General features: G+C 36.6%; 1 protein-coding gene across 1 annotated transcript in view; it reads left to right on the forward strand.

Moving 5' to 3' along the window:
• PRDM6 (PR/SET domain 6) overlaps positions 1–24,741 on the forward strand; it is a 91,304-nt gene that overhangs the window by 56,338 nt on the left and 10,225 nt on the right. The window contains exons 4-7 of the mRNA XM_032790767.2: positions 4,232–4,359; positions 8,105–8,229; positions 11,262–11,604; positions 20,637–20,813. Coding sequence (XP_032646658.1) covers positions 4,232–4,359; positions 8,105–8,229; positions 11,262–11,604; positions 20,637–20,813 — 773 coding nt within the window. The remainder of the gene's footprint in view (positions 1–4,231; positions 4,360–8,104; positions 8,230–11,261; positions 11,605–20,636; positions 20,814–24,741) is intronic.

The following is a 24,741-nucleotide window of genomic DNA, read 5'->3' on the forward strand; positions in this document are numbered from 1 at the left end:
TTATTACAGTATTGCGGTTGTCCCCAAAGGCTGCAATCAAGGATCAAGACCCCATTGTGTAGTGCTGTATATACAAGCAATTAAAAGACAAACCCTGCCCCCAAAAGAGATTACAACCTTAGCATATGCCAAAAAACAAGTGGAGAAAAACAAACAGGTAGATGAAACGTTTATATTTGGGATAAGAAGCAGCAGTCTCAGCGCATCAACTGCCTAGTTGTTGTCTCCATTATATCCTGCTCTGAACACATTTAGCTTATGTAGCAGCATTGATGGCAACCTAGAAAGAGGTTGGTCATCTGCCCTTCATATACCTCATAGTCTGCTGCTACTCACTGTGCCTATGCTCCTAAATGTTGGAAGGCAGTATTCTTGAGAGGGGACAATAAAAACTAGAAAAGAGATTACTTTCAATAATTTGTGTCAATTAGAGCCCTCTTCCACTTTGACCTATACTCTGGCTCTGGACAAGAAAGTGGGGACATGTGATAATCTGAAACCAAGGGATTATAACTGCAAAATCATCATAAATTTTTGCATTTAAATTTGACTATATAACCTCTTTAACTGTAAAACATCAATATCCTTTTGCATAGAGATTAAGAAACAAGGAACAAGTCGTACCATATAAATAACCCTATTACAATAACCTCTTTTCAGTATCTGAACTGTACCAATAGCTCAGTGTACTATTTAAGATAAATTAAAACTGACTAAAGATAGGAAATGTTAATGTGCTGCTTATTAGCAAAACTAACAAGGAATCAACAGTTATATTGACTCAGAAGAGTGAAGGGAAGACAATAAGCAGGTTGGATGCTGCTCCCAGCTCTGATTGAAAGAAACAACCTGGGGAGAAAGAGGGAGACAATGAATTGGTTGGATTCCACTCCCTTGCTCATATCAGGGAAAGGCACGGGGTGAGGAGGAGTGTGGGACCTAGAGAGGCAAGTGGGTTCTCCAGCCGGAGTTGGGGAAAGAATACCTTATTTTCAGCATGGCAGCTTCTTCTGGAATCTGTTAAAAGTAATCCCAGAAGGGATGGATAAGTGAACAGCCAAAATAGTCAAAGGTAAATGCATAGTAAATGCAATATATTAGAAGGCTAGGTTTGCTACAGGCATAGTATGCATATGTGTATGTGTAATAGAGAGGGAATGTGAAAATGTATATAATATGCCAGAGTAGCTCCATTCACAGCTTGTGTTAGAGTATAAATGTTCTACATTATAGCTGATTATGCTTTTTTCTCCGTCAGACCTGTTGCTTGAGTTAGACAAAAATGTAATGATATAGTGAATCAACTGTTTTAGACCTCAACTGGGGTTTTGTGATTTAACAAATAGACAATGTAGCAATGTCCTTCTTGCTTTACTGTTAAAGGCTCTCTGCTTCAGGGCACTGTAGATTTTGGTTTGTGGCATAACGGGAATAGGACTGCTGTGGGTTCATCTGAAATGGGGAAAACGCAGTTGACTTTGGTAAGGGACCAGAACATCATGTAATCAACATTTGTAGCAATTTTCCCTTCCTTTCCCTGCCATTAATCCCATAGAAAATATGATAGAGAAATTGTGATGTCTCCCAAACACAAGAAAAACTAGCTGAGTTATGAAACTTTGCCCAATTTAGAGTTCCTGTCTGCTTTTATAGACATTGCTTCTACAGCTGTGGGGCAATATAGAGACATACAGAAAGCTAAACCATAGGTACAAGTCAGCAGTAAAATGAAGTAACAGTTACAGGGCCTGATCCAAAGCTGAATGAAGTCAGTGGAAGTCCAGTTCACTTTGGATGAGGGCTATAATTCAGTTCATTTTTGTTTTATAAAGGGGATTATTTCTATTCAAGAGTGAAGCTTGAGTGAATTGGTACCAAGACATGCTCAGTGGCAGGTTCTAGCTGGTCATATTCAGAAAGTGTGGAAAGGCCTCTATTTGTCCATGTTTATCTATAAATGCTGGGTCCATTTATTCTCTCACCTAGTCTGCTGTTCTCATCCTTTTCATCTCTATCTTTTAGAATTCATGGCCTAGAGGGGGATATTAGCTCTATGAATGGGATTTTATTTTTGCCTCAATGTAAGCCATGTTGCTGTGCAAGGCACCATATAAATGCCTTTAATAAATAAGTATATAAGCATTGTGTGAAAAACTGTTTAGACAAATTTTGCCAAGATGGTTCCAGCCAAACACTGTTAGTCATTAATTTTTCCTTCTCTCTCTCTTTGTGGGCACATTTCCTGTAAAACTTTCCCCTCTCCGTTACATATGTTTTATTCATTGTAGGATATTTGCCTATATTTGTACAATAAATTAGCATGTATTTATATGAAAAAGGATGTCAGTTCATGTTTTTGTTAGTTAATAACAAGGTACCACCCATGGAAAAAACAACAAATGAAAACCATCAAGAACATTTACTTGTCCTTTTTAAGGGTCCTGTGGCACCTTATAGACTAACAGACGTATTGGAGCATGAGCATGTATTCACCTATGAAAGCTCATGCGCCAATACATCTGTTAGTCTATAAGGTGCCACAGGACTCTTTGCTTCTTTTACAGTTCCAGACTAACATGGCTACCCCTCTGATACTTGTCCTTTTTAGACACAGGTCTTTTTTCCTCTGAGACACCCTTAAAGCCCTGAGGATCCCTGCTATATTCACCTAATTATTCCATCACTTCTTAGCTCTTGGATTAGCTGGCCCTCCAGTTATAAATAACTTACATGGGTCATTGTAGAAGACCCACTTTCCCCATCATCTCCCAATGATGAATACATTGCCTCTGAAGAAATCACAGCCTTTCTCAACCAGGAGCAAAGAAACAAGGTCAAGTTGTAAGCTCATATCTCCCACATGGTAAGGCACTGTGTTACTGCTGACTGGCCCTGTTTGGTGCATTTAATGTGTGCATGGTTAAAAGCAGGCTGGTTTTTTTAAAATGATGACTGAAACACATTTACACTGATTTATTTAATATCATTTCTGGATCAATCCTGCCAACATAAAATTGAGTTTATGGAATTGATGATGTGTTTTCTTTTTAAAGCTTCAATTTAATATATGTACATTTCCCTGTTTTATTAGCTGAACTAATGTTTAAAAGGGCAGATTATTTTTAGTATGCTTAGATATTTTTCTGCAAGCTTGTCATGAAAGAAAGGGACAGGAATTAGTAAACAGGCAATCTCAACAGATTTGGCGATCAGGTTTGGTTTGGATAAGCAACCAACTGTTTGAGTGCTGATCTGAAACTTAACCAAACTATCCAAATGTTTTGCAAAATTTGATTATAAAGGTTGTGAGAACAGGCTCTCACACTGTAGTCTAGGTCTTCTGGCTCCAATCCCAATCCCAGTGCATCCGTGTATGAAAAATAATGGAGAACTAAAAGCTAACCTAATATTGCAGAGCCTCCAAAGAGGTTTGATTCTTTGGTTCTAGGAGGACACAATAAGAGGAGGGCAGTGGGGTTCTTTTGTAAACCTCAGACTGGTTTTCCTGTCCTTAGCAGAGATGTCATCTTTAAGAAAACATAGATCCTTCAAGACTGATTTCTCATTTGCTACCTCAAAAATTGTACTTTTAATTACTCTTTCTCCTTTCACTTACATTAATTTTAGTACTATTAATCTTAGGGCTCAGCAATTGATTAGTATTTGCTGTGTTATACTCTATACCATCCTGCCCTGAAGTACAAGCTTTTGCTGCATTTAAAATTTGAAAGAAGTGATCCTTGTTTAGGGATTAAAATAATGAAGAGTCCAGTGGCACCTTAAAGATTAACAGATTTATTTGAGCATTAGCTTTCATGGGTAAAAAACCCACTTCTTTAGATGTTTAGGAATTACTAACCCTTGCTCAGTTGTTCCAGCCATTTCAATGCAGCCTTCACATCCAGATTTTCTTGTTTATCTGGCAGTTCATTATTTAAGGCTGGCCTGTCAAAAATAGGTTAAATATTCTTTGGGAAACATGGTCACATCTTTGAGACACCACAAACATGTTTAATATAAAAAGATTGGCTTGATAAGAGGAACGTGATAAACTTGCATCACCAAAAATATTTCTCTGTTATTCCATTTGTATTTCTAAGGGCATCAATAAGCAGTGACAAATCTCATGGCAATAAATTTCTGGAACAGGCACACAGAGACACCAGCAAAGCAGTGAAAATGATTGCTGATGATTCGTTCTAACTACTTGACCTTCTGACCTCTTCTCCAGATATATGACCAAGATGGGACACTACAGCACTTTATTGATGGTGGGGAACCCAGTAAGTCAAGTTGGATGAGGTATATCCGATGTGCAAGGCATTGTGGGGAGCAGAACCTAACAGTGGTTCAGTACAGGTAAAGTATGTCTTGAGTTATTCACTGCAAGAAAAAAATCCTTGAAATGAAAAATCGGAAGTGTAATTATCACCAGTTCACAAACAGTTGTTGGGCTTTCTTGAATGGCTTCATTTTGTACAGTGCAAACTCAGTAGTGTAGATTTAAGAGCTCTTAAGTTTGGTTGTCAAAAGCTGAGGAGGGGGACAATCATTGAGAGCACTTACTATAGGATTGGTTCTGATCTCACTGATGTCCCTGATGATTTAAACCCTATGTCATTAGAAGAGGAACATGTGTGCAGATCACATTGTACAAAGCAATCTGCACATCCTTTGAGTAGTCTCAGTAGACTGCTCTGGAAAGAGTAGTTTGCTTGAAGAGTTGTCCCTCTCTCACAATAAATAATTATGTTAGGGGGGATGGACAAGGAGAAGGCCTCATTTGAAATGAAAACATCAGACTTCAGTGTTCAAAATTCTGTTTGGGGAGAATCATTGGGCATTTATGACCCAAATATGCATTTGCTGAATGCACCTGTCAGCCAAGATGGTCTTGTGGCCTACGCCTATGATGTCAATAGCAAGTGAAGGTTATAATAAAATAAAAATGAGAATGTAAAAAGAATATATAAAGAAATTATGGCTCCTATTTCTCCCCCTACAAACAATAGCAAAAAACCTAGAAAATGTGTTACATAAATATATGATCTCAGCAATAAACAAATCTTTCCCCTTCAGAATCAGAAGCAACTGTTTGGCTTTATTAAATGTTATAGCAAGTACATCAAAGAATGTTTGGGAACTAAGCTGAGCACTCCTGCTGTTGGCTATTTATTTTGGGTTTTCTTTTTTTTAATGACGGGTCTTAAACTTATTTATAATATTTTAAATATTTTAACAAATGTGAATGCAAACAAAAATGAAAAATACACACAGTTTGATGATTTTCCTTTAGGGTACCAGTTTAACAATGATAAAATGGCCCAATAGCATTTTTCAACTTTGTTTCTGGCCCCTTGTCAAAATACAGTAACAATTCAAAGAAGAATACATGACAGTGCTTTATTATATTATTACAAACTTTTATTGTAGTCTTAAATATTTATATTTTTAGCTATAATTTTGATGGTTCATTTTTTAAATGGTCTGTTTAAATTAAGATTGTCTCTGTGTTGTAAAGAACACTTTTGGTTGGTAGTCCAGGTATATTATGAACCACTGAGACAACCATGTTTGAGTATGTCAACTATGTGTAGAGAGTGTGTGTGTATACATACATATAGATGAAAAACATAAATGAAATATGGACATGAGAAAGTCATTACACATCTGTCAATATTAAGTACATTTTACAACTCTGCTTTCATGATGGAGCTTTTACTTAGAGTTCCCTCTGTTGATCTGTTTTTGATTACTTCAGATCTTTGTAAAATGAACTACAAAAACACAATTTAAAAAACTGGCATCCATCACCAGTGACTGAATCCAAGTGTAAGAAAATAGAAAAGTTGGACACTGAAAAACCGGTCTAATTTTTATTGTACATGGACATCCTCCTCACAGAAAGTCAGCTGGTTTAAATTCATTCTGTTATGATTTGTAATATCTAAATGGAATTTTCTTCAAAGCGCTCTTGATTGATTGACCCTTAGCTGAACGTTTTGTTTTTATTTTGAGGCTGACAATAATGTTTGTTGGCATGTGTTCTGCTTCAACTGCGTTGGGACGCCATGAAGCTATCTTTATGAGTCATCCAACCACAATACTAAATACATGTCAGCAAAGGAAATATTATCCGAAAAGGGAAAAATCCCTTTGATGTACTTCAGCATGCAGAGATTTTTGCGAGTTTTGGAAGCTCTGTACGCTTGTAAGGAACGGTGTACCCTTACACATTTTTTTCGGCCTACTCCAAGCTTCACAGACCACCCATTGCTCAAAAACAGTTCTGCTCTTTCAGCAGCAAAGTGTGTCATTTGGTTTTAGCACATTCATTTGCCGGGCTGCTGTGTTTATATTAAGGGAAGCCAAACTGAGAGATGAAATGTTACAAGGGCGAAGTACAAAGTAGACTCGATTTTTCTCAAGTTAGGAGATGCTGGTGATTTATAGCATGGCTCCAATTTTGATTTTTATGTAACGGTGGAAAGAATTAATAACATGTACAGCTTTGGGAGAGAGCGAGAGAGAGGAGCAGAGTAAGAAAGTGAGAGAGAACGAGTGAGAGAGACCCGAAGGCAAGAGTTTTTGTCAGATATTCATAGAATGTTGGGAAAAACATTCTGCTTAGCTAGCAGTGCCCTCCTGAGACAGAGTGGCAGTAAGTGAGGAAAATAACAAGATAAATGAAATTTTTGCAGCTGCTAGTAAAATATTGAGAATCTGCACTTTTTTATTGATCTTTATAATCCTGTTGCCAAGAGCCACTTTGCGGTGACAAAATATGTTGACAAGTGCATATCTCACTGCCATGAAAAATGTGGTGAAGGATTCTCTTTATGTCTGCAGTGTTATACAAGGAACAAATTGCACTGCTACGGCAAATTCTTTACAGAAAGGCTAAATTTAAGGCCTACCAACCCTAAATGCTTTTATCTTGAACTTCAGGCTAACATTTGTAGCAATTCTTCACTAAGAAAACCAGTTGAGATCTAACTTTTATTTTTAAGTCTAGAGATATTTTTCTGCTTTATGCAAGCTGTTTTAAAAATGGTCTTTTCTTGGTAACTTGACTATATCATTTTTGTATGTAATCGTACAGGCAGAGTGGAATGCTTTTCTTGTATGTATTGAATTTCTATCCATCTCATATAAGAGTGTTTTACTGTACTGTACCAGGCTTAAGCAAAAAGCTACTACAAATCAATAAGATTTTCAGTTCCTCTTCTAGATGCTTGATTCTGATCTCACACTGATTTTGCTCCTAACTCTAACTTCACTGTAATTACTTGAGTCCTTTAACTCAAAGTGAGATCAGGATAGAACTTACAGAAGGATTCTCAGTTATGGTAAATACTAGATCATATGTACCTGAGGGGCCATCAGCCTTGTTCCCATGTTTCATATAGAGAAAGATTTCCTCAGTAACTTTTCTTCATTACAAGCCCTGTTTTCTGGACTCTTCTGGACCAAAAGTCCATATTATTCAACTTTAGTTCTCTCTTTTTTGGGAGGTATAGTTCTGTTGTGAGACTGAAGGAAATATAAGAGGTCACATGTTAAAAATCATCTTCTGTATTTTAAAAAATCTTCACTTCTGTTACTAACAGCACTTTGCTAAATGTAAAAGAATTATTATCTATTTATTTTTTACCATCTAAACTGTGTCTTTGAAGTTTCCCTCAGTTTTGAGTTGGTCCCATTTTCTAGAGCTTGTGCACTGGTGCAATGCTGCAGTGTTTGCATTCCAAATTCTACACTGCAATGTTTTTGAAACAAAAAAAACCTGTCTCCCTTAAAATGTCTTTCAAAAGGGACACTGCAACAAGAGTAGCTTATTACATTTTGTAAAACATTTTCTTAGGGCTTAAACTACTTTAGTTACAAAGTAGCTTTAAGCTGTTTGTTATCCTGTGTTACAAGCACTAAGTGGAGTCCCACATTGATGAGATGGATTCAGGTTTACTATAATCAATGAGCTATTCTTTTGGGATAACTTGCAGAAATTCTTCCAAAACAGTGGAATTCCATCATAATAGTGCATATGGTAAAAGGAGTGTTACCTGTTCCTAAACTGGGCTATTTTTCTGTTTGTTATGACTAGGTCAAATATATTCTACAGGGCCTGTATAGATATCCCCAGAGGCACCGAACTGCTGGTGTGGTACAATGACAGCTACACATCTTTCTTTGGAATCCCTTTACAGTGTATTGCACAGGATGAAAACTGTAAGTATTTTATTTCTAACTATATGTCCATAATGCATATTTCACAGTTAATCTGTTTTGATCCTTGTGTTTCTTAAGAACTATGAAGTAAACACTGGATATTTATTACAAAATAAGGCCCTGATTCTGAAAATCAGATATATGACGTCTGTGGAACGACTTATATGAGTAAAATGCACATACCTACAGGTGGGCAGGACTGAAACCTAAATTGCAGGTTCCCCCCCATGGCACAGCAAGATATGAAATCCCTCCTGACTAGGGATTTATTGCCAGTTTATTCTTTATTTTCTTCCTCAACCCTCTCTCTAGTTGCCAGTTCTATAATAGGATTTACTCTCTTGCCAAAAAGATGACATAATGTGATCTTTCCAGTCACTGTCAATGCTGCTTCATCATATTAGTGTGGAATGTGTTGATGGAGACCTAGGCTGACTGTCCATAGTGATGGGGTTCTTGTGATTAGAGAAAATGCTAATTCCTTTAAATAAAGGCTAATTACAAATAACCTGATATGATGATGGAACCCCCAGCCTGTCACAACTATCCCCAATTCCATTCATTCCTCTCCCCTGCCTTTTTTTTTTACTGTGAATATTAAAAAAAGCAAATCATTTATATCACAGACCCAGTCATGCAAGGTGATATGTGTATTTGTCTTCAGTGGGAATTAAGAGTGCTCAGCACCTTCTAGGAAGTGTGTGTGTGTGTGTGTCTCTCTCTCTCTCTCTCCCCGTCCCTCTCCCCTTCTTTCAGCTTGCATCAGGGAACTCTTTTCCATTGCGACAGGCATGTGTGTCTATGCGGTAGAAGAATCAAATAATAAAAGCTTGAATGACATTGGCCAAAATGACCCTGTGGCTGCCAGTGGCTAATCAACTGTATATTAGATTTTTTTAGTCAAATACTTGGATACTTAAACAGCTATACTGAGATGAACTTGAGTCTCTTAGCAACTTAAATAGTGAACCAGGCAGCAATAAAACAGCAAGATACCAGAGATTAAATGATCAAAAATAAACATCCTTTTTCATCTGGAGTTTTCAAATCTCTTATACTTGAGAGAAGTTTTAAAGACATTAAATTACTGGCCATAACGTTTAACACTAAAAAAAATCATTTTCATTTCTGTGAGTTTTACTTTACAAAATCTTTTTTTTTAAAACGATACAGTAAACAAAATCCCATCAGAGTTAAATCTTTAAATATTGTCACTCACTGCTTTGCTACAAGGGAAACCAAGGAGTTTCATCCACAAGCTAGGGAGACCGACAGAAAGGGAAAAATTCATCTCTGGGCAGAGGGCCAGCACCAGGCCTATGCATAACCTAAGTGACACTTAAAATAGCCCTTGTGCTGTTCCTCTGCACAGGGGTGAATTTCACCCACAATGACCTGTGACAATATTACTTAGCTCTTAAACCTCATTATTTGAATCTCTTGATGGAGGTTTTATGCTTACAATTTTTTTAAAATTAAGTCTCCCTTGTGTGACAGAGAAACTTAGAAAGGAGTTTTGAAAAGAAAAGTTTACATATGACGGGCTCTACTGCACATGTTTTTCCATACACCTAAAATGTTTGGATGTGTTTTAAAAATTGTACTGCAGTTAGAGTGACCAGACAGCAAATGTGAAAAATCAGGACAGGGGATGGGGAGTAATAGGAGTCTCTGTAAGTAAAAGACCCCAAAATTGGGACTGTCCCTGTAAAATCGGGACAGCCGGTCACCCTAAGCAATGCACATCCTACTGGAGGTAACTCTATTCGTAAAATAGGCCCTCAGATTGTACAGTGAAGAGCAACATAGAAAGGACTAGACATAAATAAATTAAATAACATGGATTACCATGTTTGTTTTGATTGAGGAAACATTACAAAATAATTTTGTAAAGGAACTTTGTATTAATTTACAGTATCATATCAAAATGGATTTATACTGCATTTTTTTATTTCATTTTTAATGTCAATAACTATTAAGACATTAGTAACAATTATTCATTAAACAGACCATTTGAAACTGCTACTGTATCTCAACTGACATACTTGTATTCAGAAGGTAAATCTGTGTGTGTGTGTGTGTGTGAGAGAGAGAGAGAAAACTCCCCAAATGCTACATTAAAAGAATGTTATGATTGCAAATTCAAGCACTCAAAAGTTACGAAACACCAGAATTTAAGATATCCATGTGCCATTGTGTGTTATGATACAGTCTTTAAGTACATGATCACATACTATTTTTTCCACAGAATCCCTGCCTCATTCAGTGCACAAGATGGACAGTGCTCAAGGAATGAGGCAGATCTTGAATATTTCTTTTATGTGTGTGACTCCCCATGACTCATTTACTGTACAACATCCAAATGCTGCACTGTATGCAGAATTTTATTTTCTCATGTGTTGCATTGTGCTCATCATCAAAATATGTGAGTGCCTCACAAACCTCACCTCTGTGAGGTAGGGAAGTATTAGTAATCCCATTTTATTGGTGGGGAGCTGAGGTACAAAGATATTTAGGCATATATTTTGCAATGTCTCATTATGAACTAAATCCTACTAGCCTTAATCATGCAAGCAATCACACTGAAGACACTGATTTGTACTGTACAAGCTTCGTGTGTATAAATGAGGGTGTAATACTGTCCTTTAGTGACTGCCCATTGATAGGCTAAGGGAACTACTGCTGTGTCTGTTTTCTGCAACACAGAGATTTGATATAGTGTAAGACCTGCAGAATTTTCTCTCAGATGTGAATCCTATTGTATCATACTTCTAATCATTCTTGTCACTCTTCTCTGGATCATTACAAAGTCTCAAATCTCTCTTCGGATAACTTCCTACATGGCAGAACCAGCTTGTCCATTCATCTCGCAGTCTCATTCCAGCCCTTTTTATATGTGTTATAATAAAAGAGAATTGTTTGAATCTAGTCAGTAGAAAATAGACTTTGAATATTTTTTATTTTCTCCCCAAATTGTATTAGTTTTAAGAAATAGTAAAGCAGATCTTATTACTTTTTTTGTTTTCTCGCAGTGAATGTCCCTTCAACTGTAATGGAGGCCATGTCCAGACCAGATACCCTACAGCCATTTAACAAAAGTAGCAAACTACCCCCTGCCACACCACAGCGATCCATAGTATTTCCACAGACTCCATGTAGCAGAAATTTTTCTCTTCTGGATAAGTCTGGGCCTATCGAGTCAGGATTTAACCAGATCAATGTCAAAAACCAACGAGTTCTTGCAAGCCCAACGTCAACGAGCCAATTAAATTCTGAGTTCAGTGACTGGCACCTTTGGAAATGTGGGCAATGCTTTAAGACTTTCACCCAGCGGATCCTCTTACAGATGCACGTGTGTACGCAGAACCCTGACAGGTAAAACACGGGCACTCTTTATTTCTGTATCGATGGGTAGCCAGACCCTCTGCTTTTTGCTTTTATCAGACTGTTATTTCAAAAACTAAACCATTATTAAGAGGAGCCTGTGCAACATAATACATCTATGGCTGTGTGAAGTAAGCTGATAATGGCTAGTGCTTAACTTCACAATTTGTAAAAACATTTGGTACCTAAATGTACATACAAAAGGAAATATCCAAAAATATAATCTTGTTTTCAGAATGGTTTGGTACATCTGTTAGAGGGAACAAAACAAAAAGAAATTTTATTAATATTATGGCTGAAAAAATGAGATCAAGATAATATAACTTGCTGTTCAGTGGCTGTCGTAGTCATTTCAGGGTTCACTTATAGTGTGCAATGTGTGTATAAACTTAATTAAGTACTAAGAGGTAATGAATTGGAATTTTTTGCTTAGTACTGTTTTTCTTCAGAGCATGCAAACCCATAAATCGTGGAAAGCTGTCAAAAGGAAATACCTACTCCCCTAGTGATGTGGAGGAAAACAGATGCCACTTATTCAATAAACTAATATCCACACAGAAGAAAAATGTTGACTAGATACCTCAGAGTCAAAGTTGGTTTGAAAGTTTGTCAATAGAGAATTTTATGGCCATGAACTGAGGATGAAATTTAGCTGAACAAGTGAATTAAAATTTCAGGTACTCTGACCAGTGGCAGAGTAGATATAATGGAACTATTATTTATGAATCAAAGCTGGTTTATTTGACAATCTTGATCGCTGGCAGCACAAAAGACAAAAATCAAATTAATTCAATTAAAAAGACTGCCCATGTTTTGTCTCTCCTTCAGCTGTGAAGAAAGCTTGAGTAAAACAGCTGAATCACCTGGAAAATCATTCCAAATGCAGCACTCAAATGCAAGTTACGTTTGACAAAAATGCAATAGCAGTATATATTGTGTGTGTTTGTGTAATAAGCATATATCCTATGCTGCTGGATAAAAACAGATGAATTTTAAAGTGTATATGGTGGAACTAGAGTCTTAGGACTTAATCCCAAATAGATTCTGAGAGTTGCTAAAATTTTGGATGTGGCAAAACCATCTCAAGTTTCTGTGCTCTTTAGCAATACTAAAGTGCACGCTGGCTCCAGCAGAAACAAAGCATTGTCATGTTAAAAATATATATTTGTATTGAAAAAGAGTTTTATTGCTTTATTTCATACTATAAATTATGTAATTTTCTGATAGCAGCCAACTTTCAAATGCCTCCTGAGTTCCCACAATATGTAACACAACCAAAATTGCCAGAGAAAAATATTTTCCCAACATTGTTTAGGATTTTAGCTATATGATTCCTAACTGTATTAGTTGTTATTCACATAGCTAAAACCTCTGGCAACATTTTGAAAATATAGGAGTTAGGAGTAATGGGTCAGAGTTCTTGAATTTAGATTCCAGATTTTTCTGGGTTCTCATATCCCTAACTAGAAATCACTATTATTTAAACTTATTTCATGGCAAGTCTTTCCTCCTATTATAAATGGCATTAGTAGAGCATGTACCCTAGCAAAATAGGAATTGGAAAAGAAAGAAGTATATTTGCTTATTTCTAGGAACACCTCTCATTTCTTAAAGTAATTTCCTGGCAACAAGAAATCAAAGTGTAAATTGCCCAGGCTTGTTTGCCTGCCAGCCTTACATACTGTATGCAACTCTTAGGATTGGAATTTCTCTCCACTATCTACTGCACCACTCTAGCGGATAAACAGCTACCTGTTTATTGTCAGAAATTTGTAAACACACCAGCCACTGCATCTTTGATGTGAGGGAAGTAGCTGGGGCTGCCTCGTATAGCAAAGACTTTGAAACTATCTAGTCTGGCGTTGTGTTTGTTTTGCAGGCAGCATGATTAACTATAGGTGGTCAAAGCAGGAAAAGGATCCTTGAATGTAGCTATGATCCCCACTTAATAGTGTGAAATTTAAGAAATGTAAACTATTTGGGATTTGAGAAATACAAAGAAGGAAATGACTTAAAACTTCCTTTATCTCAGAAGAAATCTGCATGAGAGTGGAAGATAAGATAAGAGTGAAGAAGGACAGAACAAAAATGTTTTTCAATCAGCCCCATAGAACAAAATACTATTCAGCAGGCAGAAGTTTGAAGAAATATATACTGGATAACAGTGAACCCAAGATGAGGCGGGTTCCAAGTTCTCCCAGAAATTTCTTTGAATTTGAGATTAATTAAGATTTTAATGAAAGCTTATTTGCCCCCTTTCATTTACTCCTCCTTTCCGACTGAGGTCTTTTTTTTTTTTCTTCTCTGTTTGTTAAATAATGTAGAGTTTCTCTGGAGTCACTTGATGGGTGGGAAGGTAAGATCTAAATCCATTCAGATTTAACTCAAGGACCATCCAGGCCTCTGGCGTTTTTCTTAAACTCTTGCCCAGACAGAGGCAATTTGACCCTCTATTCCTTGAACCAGGAGTCAGAAATCCCTTTTCTCTTCTGTTTTTCTGCTGCAGAAATTCCCAACAATCCCATTTGGGGGGCTCCAGAAAGGGGTAAGCAAAAGCCTTCAATCACAATGAATCATTTTCAGACAAATATTTTCATTTATTTTTTAAAAAAATCAGCAACAGTTCTTAGAATGACCAGTTTTTATTTACATTTTTCTTTTTTCTCTCTTTGATTGTCATGTACAGTATGTAGTGGTGTTAACGGAGGGAGGTTGCCTGCACTTCCCAGGTGTTGCTTGTGGCCCGCTTTCATATTCAATGTGTATGTGTGATATTTACTCTTGTTGATTGTCATGTATTTAAGCTGATGATTGGAGGGTAGACACTATACATGCAAGTGTGTCCTTGGTGAGTGAATTCTGGATGTTATCTGGCCCTCATGCTTTTTGTTTCCTTGAAGTATATTAATGTTACAATTCAGCAATGAATGTCTGGTTATTTTTTTTTAAGGTTAAGCTGTCAATTTAATTGATGCTTTTCTCTAGGCACCATGGCTCTACCTCAGTTGGTATTTTTCTGCAATACATTTTTCTTTGGAGGATGTGTATCTTTGGCCCTCGGTACTGTTGTGCAAATTAACTAATTACTTAATTTTTAAAAACCTATAGCAACTAAACAAAAAAGAAATGCTGTGAACAATGTTTATTTCTGTTTATAGAGTGACTATGGATTATTGTGCAATTAAAGTAAATGTCATGCTAAATTGAACATTTGTTCTTGCATACTCTTTTCAAAAAGGTTTGCAGACTTCCAGCACTTGTAGTTAATAGTAGCAAAAGGTGCACAAAATGGTACCATTCCGCTAGTGCTTCAGAAGTTTAGAAACATATGAGCTATTTTGTTCTTTACAAAATGATGGCCCAAAAGTCATAGAGGACTTGATTCTGTGATCCTCACTTCTAGTGAATTATACTTACTCATGTTTGTAGTCTTGTTGGCTGTAGTGGGGCTACTCTGTTTGAATAAGTACTATTCAGTGTGAGTAAGAGTTGCAGGAGTAGGCCCATAGTTAGTAAATATAACAAAACCCATCAATCTGAGCCCTGGGAGAACTTCAAGATGCAGGCTAGTTCTTAAATGTCACTTTGCAGAATCACATCCCCTCAATTCAGTTTGAAGGAGACTGAGTACCTGCATTAAACTCTTTATAAATAGTCATGGTGAGCAACTTCAAATGTTCCATGTGGTAGGGTCCAAGGCAACTGATTGTTTTAACTAAAGCATCCACAACTGGGCACTCCGTCACTCATCCTGCCCCTGTGCAGAGACTATGCCAACATCTTCTTCACCTTTCTGAAACAGTCATTTTGGGCCATTCAGAATGGCAGCTAAAGTGTATCACTGACACCCTGAGTTGCATTTCCCCCTCTTATTAACCATACAAAACAGCAGATTCCACTCCAATGCCATATCCATTCAGTTTTGAAGAGGGTACTGAAACTTTGACCCATGTCTGCAGTTCTGCTCCAAAACCACTGACGTGTGTGAGAGCAATTCATGGAGTCCCTTCCCTGGAGGCAGAGAGTGCCAGCATCACAACATGCCCTGCTTTCATTGACTCAGGTAATATAAAAACTAAGGTGATGCCTGAATCAGAGTCTTCCATCTTCCCGTAAAGCCTTGGCGCCAAACTGCTTGTTTAATGGGGAAAGCCATGGTGTCCCACTTCCTGGCATTCTGACATCATGCAATATGTCTTTGTTTCTTCACTAACAACAAGGCCCTACACTTAGCCTTCTGACATTGACAGTGAGAAATGCATCTGCAGCTGTATGTCAGGCTCTCTCCTATTGGCTACTACTTATCTAACTGGAGGAAACAATGAATCTGATTCACAATTTGGCTTCACTGATTTGACAGTATTTCAATGAAAGGTTTACAGGTATTCAAAAACTCACTGTTACAAGCAGGTCATCCTCTAAAGATTTACACTGGAGTTCTATGAGACCCACGAAGATAGTGAATGAAACTGTGAAGAGGCCCGTAAAAGACCAGCTCACCGTAAAAGAGAAAAATTGAGAATTTCAGTGCAAAGTAATTATGAGATTTTCTTCAGGACTCTGATCATGCAGCTCATCATTCAAATATTTCCTGCAATTTATGCTGGAGACAGTGTAAAGAAATGAGACATGTTCATATGAGCTGGATTAGTCCAGGAGTTCTGCCCTTTTGGATTCAAAAGACATGTAACAATACCAAAGGTGTGGGCACAAGAGAAATAGATTAATTAGATCAATCTTTTACTAAAGAAGACTGAAAAAAGTGGTTTCAAACCTATGTATTTTTGTGTTGGGGTTTATTTAAATGAGAAAACAGTAACTAAATGGTCTTATTCTAGTGCAATCTCCCCCAAAAGTTATACAATTGCTTGGATAAGCATGCATATTTTGAGTGAAATTCAGTTAAGTGCATAGGTCGTGTTTGACTTTGTGCTGATCACCCATACAAAGTGGACTACAAAAAAAAGGATTATTAGCACTGGGAAAAGAAAACATTAATAATGTTTTGAACAGAATTTGCACATTCAAGAGGCAGGTTTAAAGTACACTGGAAAAAACAAAGTTCTTAACTATTTCTGTGATCTTGGAAAATGTAATCTGAGAACGTTGTAAACCCTCATACTTAAAGAAATGCTTAAAAATAACTCCTTTCAGTATTATACTTTAGATGTCTGAGCCCATAGCTTTTACATTCATGAGTGCACCCAGGGGAGACCCTCACATGAGTAAGGGTCATTGGATTGGTCCCTAGAGGAGACAGATTGAAGGCCCCAACACACTAATGATCTGACACTGTAGAATCTACCTACAGAAATTTGTAATCAAAGATGGATAACTAAATGGATTTCTAGTACATGAGGCAAGTGAGAGCTGTGCAATTTTGTCTGTCCGCAGAATTTGCCACTTACGTAGGGAGATATGCTGTCTTTGAGTTTGGGTGAGAAGATGAAGCATATAGCCTAATTTTTAAGGAGAGAGGATTGGAAGATAGGACTGCTGTGTTTTTTGTTGACTCTCAGTGATACCCTATGTCACCCTATGTACATTTCTGTAAAGTTTAACTATCTTTAAAATTGGTATAATAATACCTAACTCAGAGATGTATTTGTTAGGCTCTCATAGTGCGTTAGAAACATTAATTAAGCCTTTCTGAAGTGCTACAATATAGAGATGTAAATTAATTATTGTTATTATTATTATATTACTTCTAGCACACAGTGATGGGGAGAAAATTCTAGGATAGATTTTTACAGAAAAATTATATTTCAAAGATTCTTAGGACCATATTTTCATACACAGATGCATATGTTTCACCTATAAACATGCAAATAACAGTTTACATGCATGCAAATGTGTATTCACACATAGAAGAGCGTGCTCTTGGTATATACCCATTCATGCATAAAAGTAACAGCAAAGAAACTCAAATTTGCTGGAGTGTCTATTTGTACATGACCCCAGACCAACTAAGCTGTTACCCACATGGGTAACTTTAAACTCATGGGCAGTTTATTTCAAGTCAGTGGCACTGCCACATGCCTAAAGTTATGCATTTGTGGAAGAGCTTTGTAAATATCTTATCCACTTTCTTTGCACTGCAGGCAGTCCCCAATATGCAGAACCGTAAGAGTTTTTGAATGAGGCGTTGTGGATGGGGTCAGAACCATGTTGCAGCTTCAACCTAGGGTGCCTCTTTTTGAAAATTCAGCCTATAAAGTCCACCATTTTGGTTTTCATTTCATGAATCCTATTCTCTCCATGACCCTGAGAATAAGGGGGTCACCATCTTAATGTGGTTTTCCAGGGCAGAGCAAAGTGATGGCACAGGAGATAACTGCTACATCAAAGACAACCCTGCTCTGAAGGTGTACATGTACTCACTGAACCGATCATCCCTCACATTCAGTCCTTCTGCACTGCTTTCATTTTTTAAAAACATATTGCTTTCTTTCTGCTAAGAAAAAACCCCCCAAGTATAGTAAAAATGATTACAAAACAAAACTATAATTTTTCTGCTCATATTATACCCTTTTTCTTGGAAAATACCATACATTATTATAGCAGTATTCGAAAAGTCATACAGTTCTGCATACTGGGAACTGCTTGCAGTTCAAAGGAAGTAGATAAGACATTTACAAATTGTCAGCTCATACATTTATGCATGCATAAATTTGTCTTCTTTTTAAAACAGGCTTTGCTTAACTTATGATTCATATATCTAGCTCCAAAATACTTAACTGATCCCTTTCTTGATTAATCTGATTGGAGATATGCATCATTTATGCAGACTCACACAAGGGGTCAATTTATTTGGTGAAATAACTTTTATAGCCATTCCTGCAAGATTTGGGTGAAAGGCAACAAAATGAGAGATAAGGGACATAAAAATAGACAATCTTCTACAAAGTTCATCATTGTGTGCATCATACAGTGTAATGCACTATGGATAATATAAAATGTAAATTTTCATTATGGACAAGAAATCTAGTTTGAATCAATGTGGAGGCTAATGGCAACATTTTATTTGGCTTCTTAATGTTTGCTCATAACTGGTTAACTACTGTGAAGTATTTACATACAAAGAATGGTGTGACTTCTCACAATGTGAAATTAATCATATTGACTGTTAAAAAAATAAAAGATTAATTGGTTTTATTTAGTGTCTTATTGTTTATTATGGGAGCTGTTAAAATAGATAACCAGAGGCTAATAAACGTTAATGGTCCCTTTCACTATCAGAAAATCAATTTTTCATGGTTACAACGTATCTTAATATATTATTTTTGCTAAAAAATATTTAATCCTTAAAAAGCCTGAATTTACATATCTGTTTGATAAATAATTTCCTTATCCGTTAACAATGCATTTAAAGATGCAATAAAGCGGAAAAACAGATTTCTCTTGTCTTCCAGCAATGGTTATCGATATACATTAGTTATCAATGTTTATTTAAAATATATTATTTCACATGCACTTATATAATTTTTAAAGGGAATAGGGGAAACAATGTTAGTGTAATCATCCAGACCAGGTAACCTTTCCACAACTTTTATATATATCTTTCAAACTTCTTTGAAAGCAGTTAGATAGATTTTCAAATATAAGTAATTAAAATTGTATAGTATTGAGTTATTGACCAATACCAGACTATTAATCAAGCAAAAAAAAAATTCTACAATCAGTGCTCAGTACTCTGAAGCACTATAAAATAATAGTATTTGTGATCAGCGATGCAAGCAGACACAATTAAGCAGCTCACTTGACAAATGAGAGGGTACACTTTATTTTGCACTTAATTGAATTGTTGTACATGCTTGGTCACCACTCCTTCCCTTTAGTTTTGGTTTCTAGCCATTTGAACATACACATTTGTTAAAGAGAGAGCAATTAAGACTTGTTGGCCACTGGCTCTAAAAATTCAGACAGCAAGAGTTGTGCCCTGAATTGCTGCTCTCTATAAAAATCATTAATATCCCTTGTGACATTCTTAATTTTCTTTAAAAAAAAAATTGATAGACTGCACAGGACCTGCCACTGATTTACTTTAAATGTCATAACAGATAGAAAGCATTCCACTTGTGTAAGGGAGGGAAATTAAATCTATTTTGCCAAAACAGTAATTGATTTACTTTGTATATGTTTCTCAGAACACTTTTTGCCACTTTAACAAAGTTAGTAATCGTATTGGCACTCAAACTATTGTCCTCTCTCATCCTTCTGTCTCTCAGACTCTTCTTTCTACTTGAGTTTGTAATTGATGTTATAATTCTGAACTTGTGGCATCACAATCAGTTCACTGCAAGAAATTAAGATGTTGCAAAAACAGACTTATGATTTAATTTCAGGATTACACAAAAGGAAAATCCAGGCCAGAATGGAAAAACCTATTAATTAAATGCAAATATCTTCAATAGCAGCAAGAATACAGAAACATAATAGGAAAAGCAAAAGCTTATTATTGTTTTGCAAATTTATCATCTAATTATGAAAGTTCCTCTTTAAAGAGCTGGAATTTTTGGCATGTACAAAGGATTAGAAAAAATTTTTTCAAATGGTCATAGAAACCAACCTGGAATATACCAGTGACAAGTACAAGTACATTTTTTAGCTAAGACTGGACTAATGCTAGAGAGGAATAGGACTTTCTGAGTCTGCTAACATAGAGATTTGAGCCCTATGTTAGCAGAGGGAGTTTTCATTGAATAAGGAGTATGGTATTGGGCCCTTAGTTTGAGGAAACTAAAAAGTCAGACATATAATTGAATCCAGGTTTTGTGTATACCTGAAGAAAACTTTAATCTCTGGCAGTTTCTGTACATGGATTCTGTCCTCTAAATTTGCATAGTGGTTCATGGGGGTAGGGGACCTTGCATGTCTCCTACTATAGATCCAGAGATTCAAATCTAGACTTCTCTTTGAAAACTAAAAAATTAATTTGAAAAAATTTGCTTGCACCACCCAAGTTGTTTTCTATTTGCTGAAATAGAAAGTAGTGATCATGTGGTGTTTCTATTGTTTTGCAGACCCTATCAGTGTGGCCACTGCTCCCAATCCTTCTCCCAACCTTCAGAACTAAGGAACCACGTAGTCACCCATTCCAGTGACAGACCTTTCAAGTGCGGCTATTGTGGTCGTGCCTTTGCTGGTGCTACAACACTCAACAATCATATCCGGACGCATACAGGGGAAAAACCCTTTAAGTAAGTAACTACAAAACTTGATTAAACTAAAACAAATAGCAGTTTAATGACTGTCTCTCAGTTAGAGAACCTTAGTTGAAAATGTCTGACGAAGCGGATGGGTCGAGACTGTGCTGTAACAGGCATAATATGGTTCATCCCTGTTTTGTCAATATACTGAAGTAGCTCATATACCAGTTAGTTTGTAACTGTTAATCACATACAGAGAAAAACAGACTCAGAACCACTGAAAAAATACTATGTGTATCCCATGACATGACTCTAGTAAACTCATAAAAATAATTTGCAAATGCAGTGGGCATCCAAGTTAGCAGAGATAATCAGTTGTCAGTTAAGGTGGTTTTCAATTTTTAGTTAAACAAAACTGTGCTGGAAACTTTGAATATAGTTCAACAGAGTCCTTGATACAAACATTCTGAATTCAAACAGTCTTTGGGTGTTTGGAAACAAACTTTGTTTCAGATTTTTTGACTGTCACTGTTTCTATAATGGGCCAACCCGAAACCTGAAATCAGAATACACCCAAACTTAGTAGGGTTGGAAATCTAAATTTGAATTTTTGTGGCTTGGGTCCATCTTTATTTGCAAGTGCATTCTTAGGACAAGTGGTTACCTGGTATTGTAACTGTCTCTGAAGTTCTAGCGATTTACATGTAGTCATACCTTTAGTGCAGGTTTCAGTGTACATGTACACAGTGAGACCTTTATTATCTACATTTCATGAAGGATTTTTTTAAGAGGTATAAGTTCAGATAAAAGAGGGAATTTAAAAAGATCTGCAGGCTTCTGCACTTTTGAGGTAGTACTGAAATCATTTTTCTACCTTACCTATTCACTTAAAATAAAACCCAACACTCAGCCAAGCCACAGAAATGTGTTGTTTGTTTGTGCGTATTTGAGAGGCTGATGCACAGCTGGTTAATGTAGGTTCTACTTCATGCAGATAAAGGACTCTGCTCTGACCAACTCCTTACTTAATCTAGGAGGCTCTTATAGAAGAAAATGTGCATTAGTAAAAAGTTTCTCTCTCTTAGCGGAATTGAGAGACATGGATTCATATAATTTTCTGCCTGGGACCAATACCTCCCTGGGAAAAAATAACCAAACCATTCTTTTCTGCAAAATACCTGGTCTTCATCACCTGGGGATGAGAAAATAAGGAGTTGAATGGATAGAGTGTCTTTCCCAGTTCACTACATGCCCTCACTCAATGTGATTTTTCTTTTCCTGTATTTTATGCCTGCCTAATATAAGAGAGCTTCTGTCACTGAACCCCCTCATAGCAAGATTACATCAGAGTTGCCCAGCTGCCACATATGGCCATCATGCATGTGTGTGCTGGGGAATGGAAGGACAAGAATAAGAATTCTGGGCACATTTTGGGGACCAGGAATAGAAAATAGGACAGCTTTGTGGGTGTCAAGTCATGGAATCCTGCAGCCTTAACAATGACACCCACAGAGCCAGTATCGTGAGTGAACAGAGCCCATAGAAAGAGAGCCAAAAATAGTGCTGGCCATCAGATTGATTTTTATCTAGTTGTTGTGTAATAGATTTTAGTAATTAATTGAAGAGGTTTCTAGGTCAAAGTGGAAAATAGATTTCTTTTAATGTTAAGGTGTTACTTATGTGTAACCTTGTTGACTTCACTTAATTTTTTTTCTTAACATCCTGTTTTTGTCATGTTTCCAATAGAGCTGTTATTTTGCCCCATTTACAATCATTAATTTCCCCCCCTTTGGTCTGGTGATTTTTTCGCTTTTCCATAATGTGACAACACCACAATCTCATTCTTGAAAGAAAGCATTTAGTTAAGTACTATGTAATTAACAGATATTCTGGGGTGTTGTTTTGTTTCTTTTGTTGCTCATGTTAAGACATACATGTACTTGACAATATAGTTCTGCCATTTCTTAAAGATGAACTGCAGAGTAGCGAAATATATAAATAAATGTGTGTGCATGCGCACATGTGCACACCCTAAACTGTTTCTTTATGATGGATAAGAACAACATTGTACAATTGTTTTAGGGTTTTTTTTAACCTGCTAAATACAGAAACATGAGTTCTAATTTCTCTGTTTTTTGCTGAAGGTCTTTACAAGAGCTTTGGAGGACCCTGAATAGTGATGTCACATGGAGCTAAACTGGAGCTCCAACTCTCCCTGTCCCCAGATGTCAGAGAAGGGGATCCATATTCTTATGTGCTGATCCTGAAAGCTTCTCCACAAGTGCAGACCCCCGCACTCATGCAGACCAGCATACAGGAGGGTGGGCATTAGATTATCCAGAAATCGGTTTACCCTCCCCCTCAGTTGAGGGGAGAGAGAGAGCTGCAGCTTATGTACCTCACAGAGGTGTTGTGAGGATAAATACATTAAAAAGATTTATCAATTACTTTGAGATCTACTGATGAAAAGGGCTATCTAACAGATCAGTACTATTATTGTTTTTGTGTATCACCACCATTCAGATCCTTCCAGGTTGCAGATCCACCAGAAGACTTAATTGAGGGCTTGATACTAAAGTTAAAACAAAAATAAAAAACAAAAGTAAAAAAATGCAAACACATTCTGAGGCCATTTTTAATATCAAGGAATAGTAGTGGTTCAAAGACAATTTTTGTGGTTTTGCTTCGCAATGTACTTTAAAAATATATATTTACAAAGGCGATTTATGCATATGCTTACTTAAAAAGTGCAAAACTGAAAGGTCTGTTGGTTTAAACTCTCCCTACTCCTAAAGGGCAGACAATCACGGCAATGTAGACAGAGTTTAACATGTTCTGGCTGAATAGGCTTTGGGAATATTCTTGTAATTAACAAAAGAGGTAATTGACATATGTTCAGAAAGTTGCTGGTATTCTGCTGTTTTTTTAATATTTAGGACTAAGTTACCAGAACATTTTTGATTAAAAATTGAACTAAATTATTTTTAAAATATCATGGGTGTAAAATTAAAAATGGTTTATGTGCAATTTCACAGCTGAAACGTGCACATAAGTAACATGCATGTACAGTTAATGTGATTACGTGAAAACCAACTAATCGCTCACATAAAGGGCCAGTTAAGCATTTAACTAGCCTTTTATGCCATATTGGCCTAATATACACAGAAACACAGTGATTATGCACACAGATTAGTTATACAACTTCATATACTTTTTTGCATGTAAAGTTGTGTGCTCACAATTTTGAAAAAGACAAATATTTTAAAATCCCTTCAAATTTGTTTAAAAATTATTATTAAAGGGGTAGTCTGTGATTGATTTGGTGTGGGAGAAGGTTCTTTTGCTGCAAGATCTAGCTGTGTGTGAGAGAGAGAATTTTCTATTTGCATTTCCCTATCGATTAAAAAAAAGCTAACTGAGGTTATGTGTAATCAAAGCTCTTGCTACATTGTTTGGGCAGCAGGTCCAGTTGGAAGGGATTTCTTTTTGTCATCACAAGCTATGAGCTGAGCTTCATCATTGTAATGTTTTATGTATTCTTATCTCACTGAAGTCTCCACTGTGGCTCTTAATCTGGAACAAAGTTCTCAACCATATTAAAAGCTAGGAAAAAAACAGAAAATTATTGACCAAGCCACTATCTTACATTCTACTCCCACAGTCACTTCCAGTTCAATGACATTAGCTAAAGATGAGTTGAGTTAAAGGAGCACGATGTTGCTGGTGTGACAACCACTAACAGTGACAGGGTACTGTGCAGCAAATTAGGAGAATAGTGACGTGGGCACTATCTAGCCAAACAGTACTTCCTGAAAAACCACCATGATGTCAGTGCTGTTTGAGACCCTTAGGCCATGTCTACACTACGGGATAAAATCGAATTTGCTAAAATCGGTTTTATAAAACTGATATTATAATTTCGATTTCATGCGGCCACACTAGGCACAGTAATTCGGCGTTGTGCGTCCATGCTCCGAGG

This window comes from Chelonoidis abingdonii, chromosome 6 (assembly GCF_003597395.2).
Source record: "Chelonoidis abingdonii isolate Lonesome George chromosome 6, CheloAbing_2.0, whole genome shotgun sequence".
Lineage (NCBI taxonomy): Eukaryota > Metazoa > Chordata > Testudines > Testudinidae > Chelonoidis > Chelonoidis abingdonii.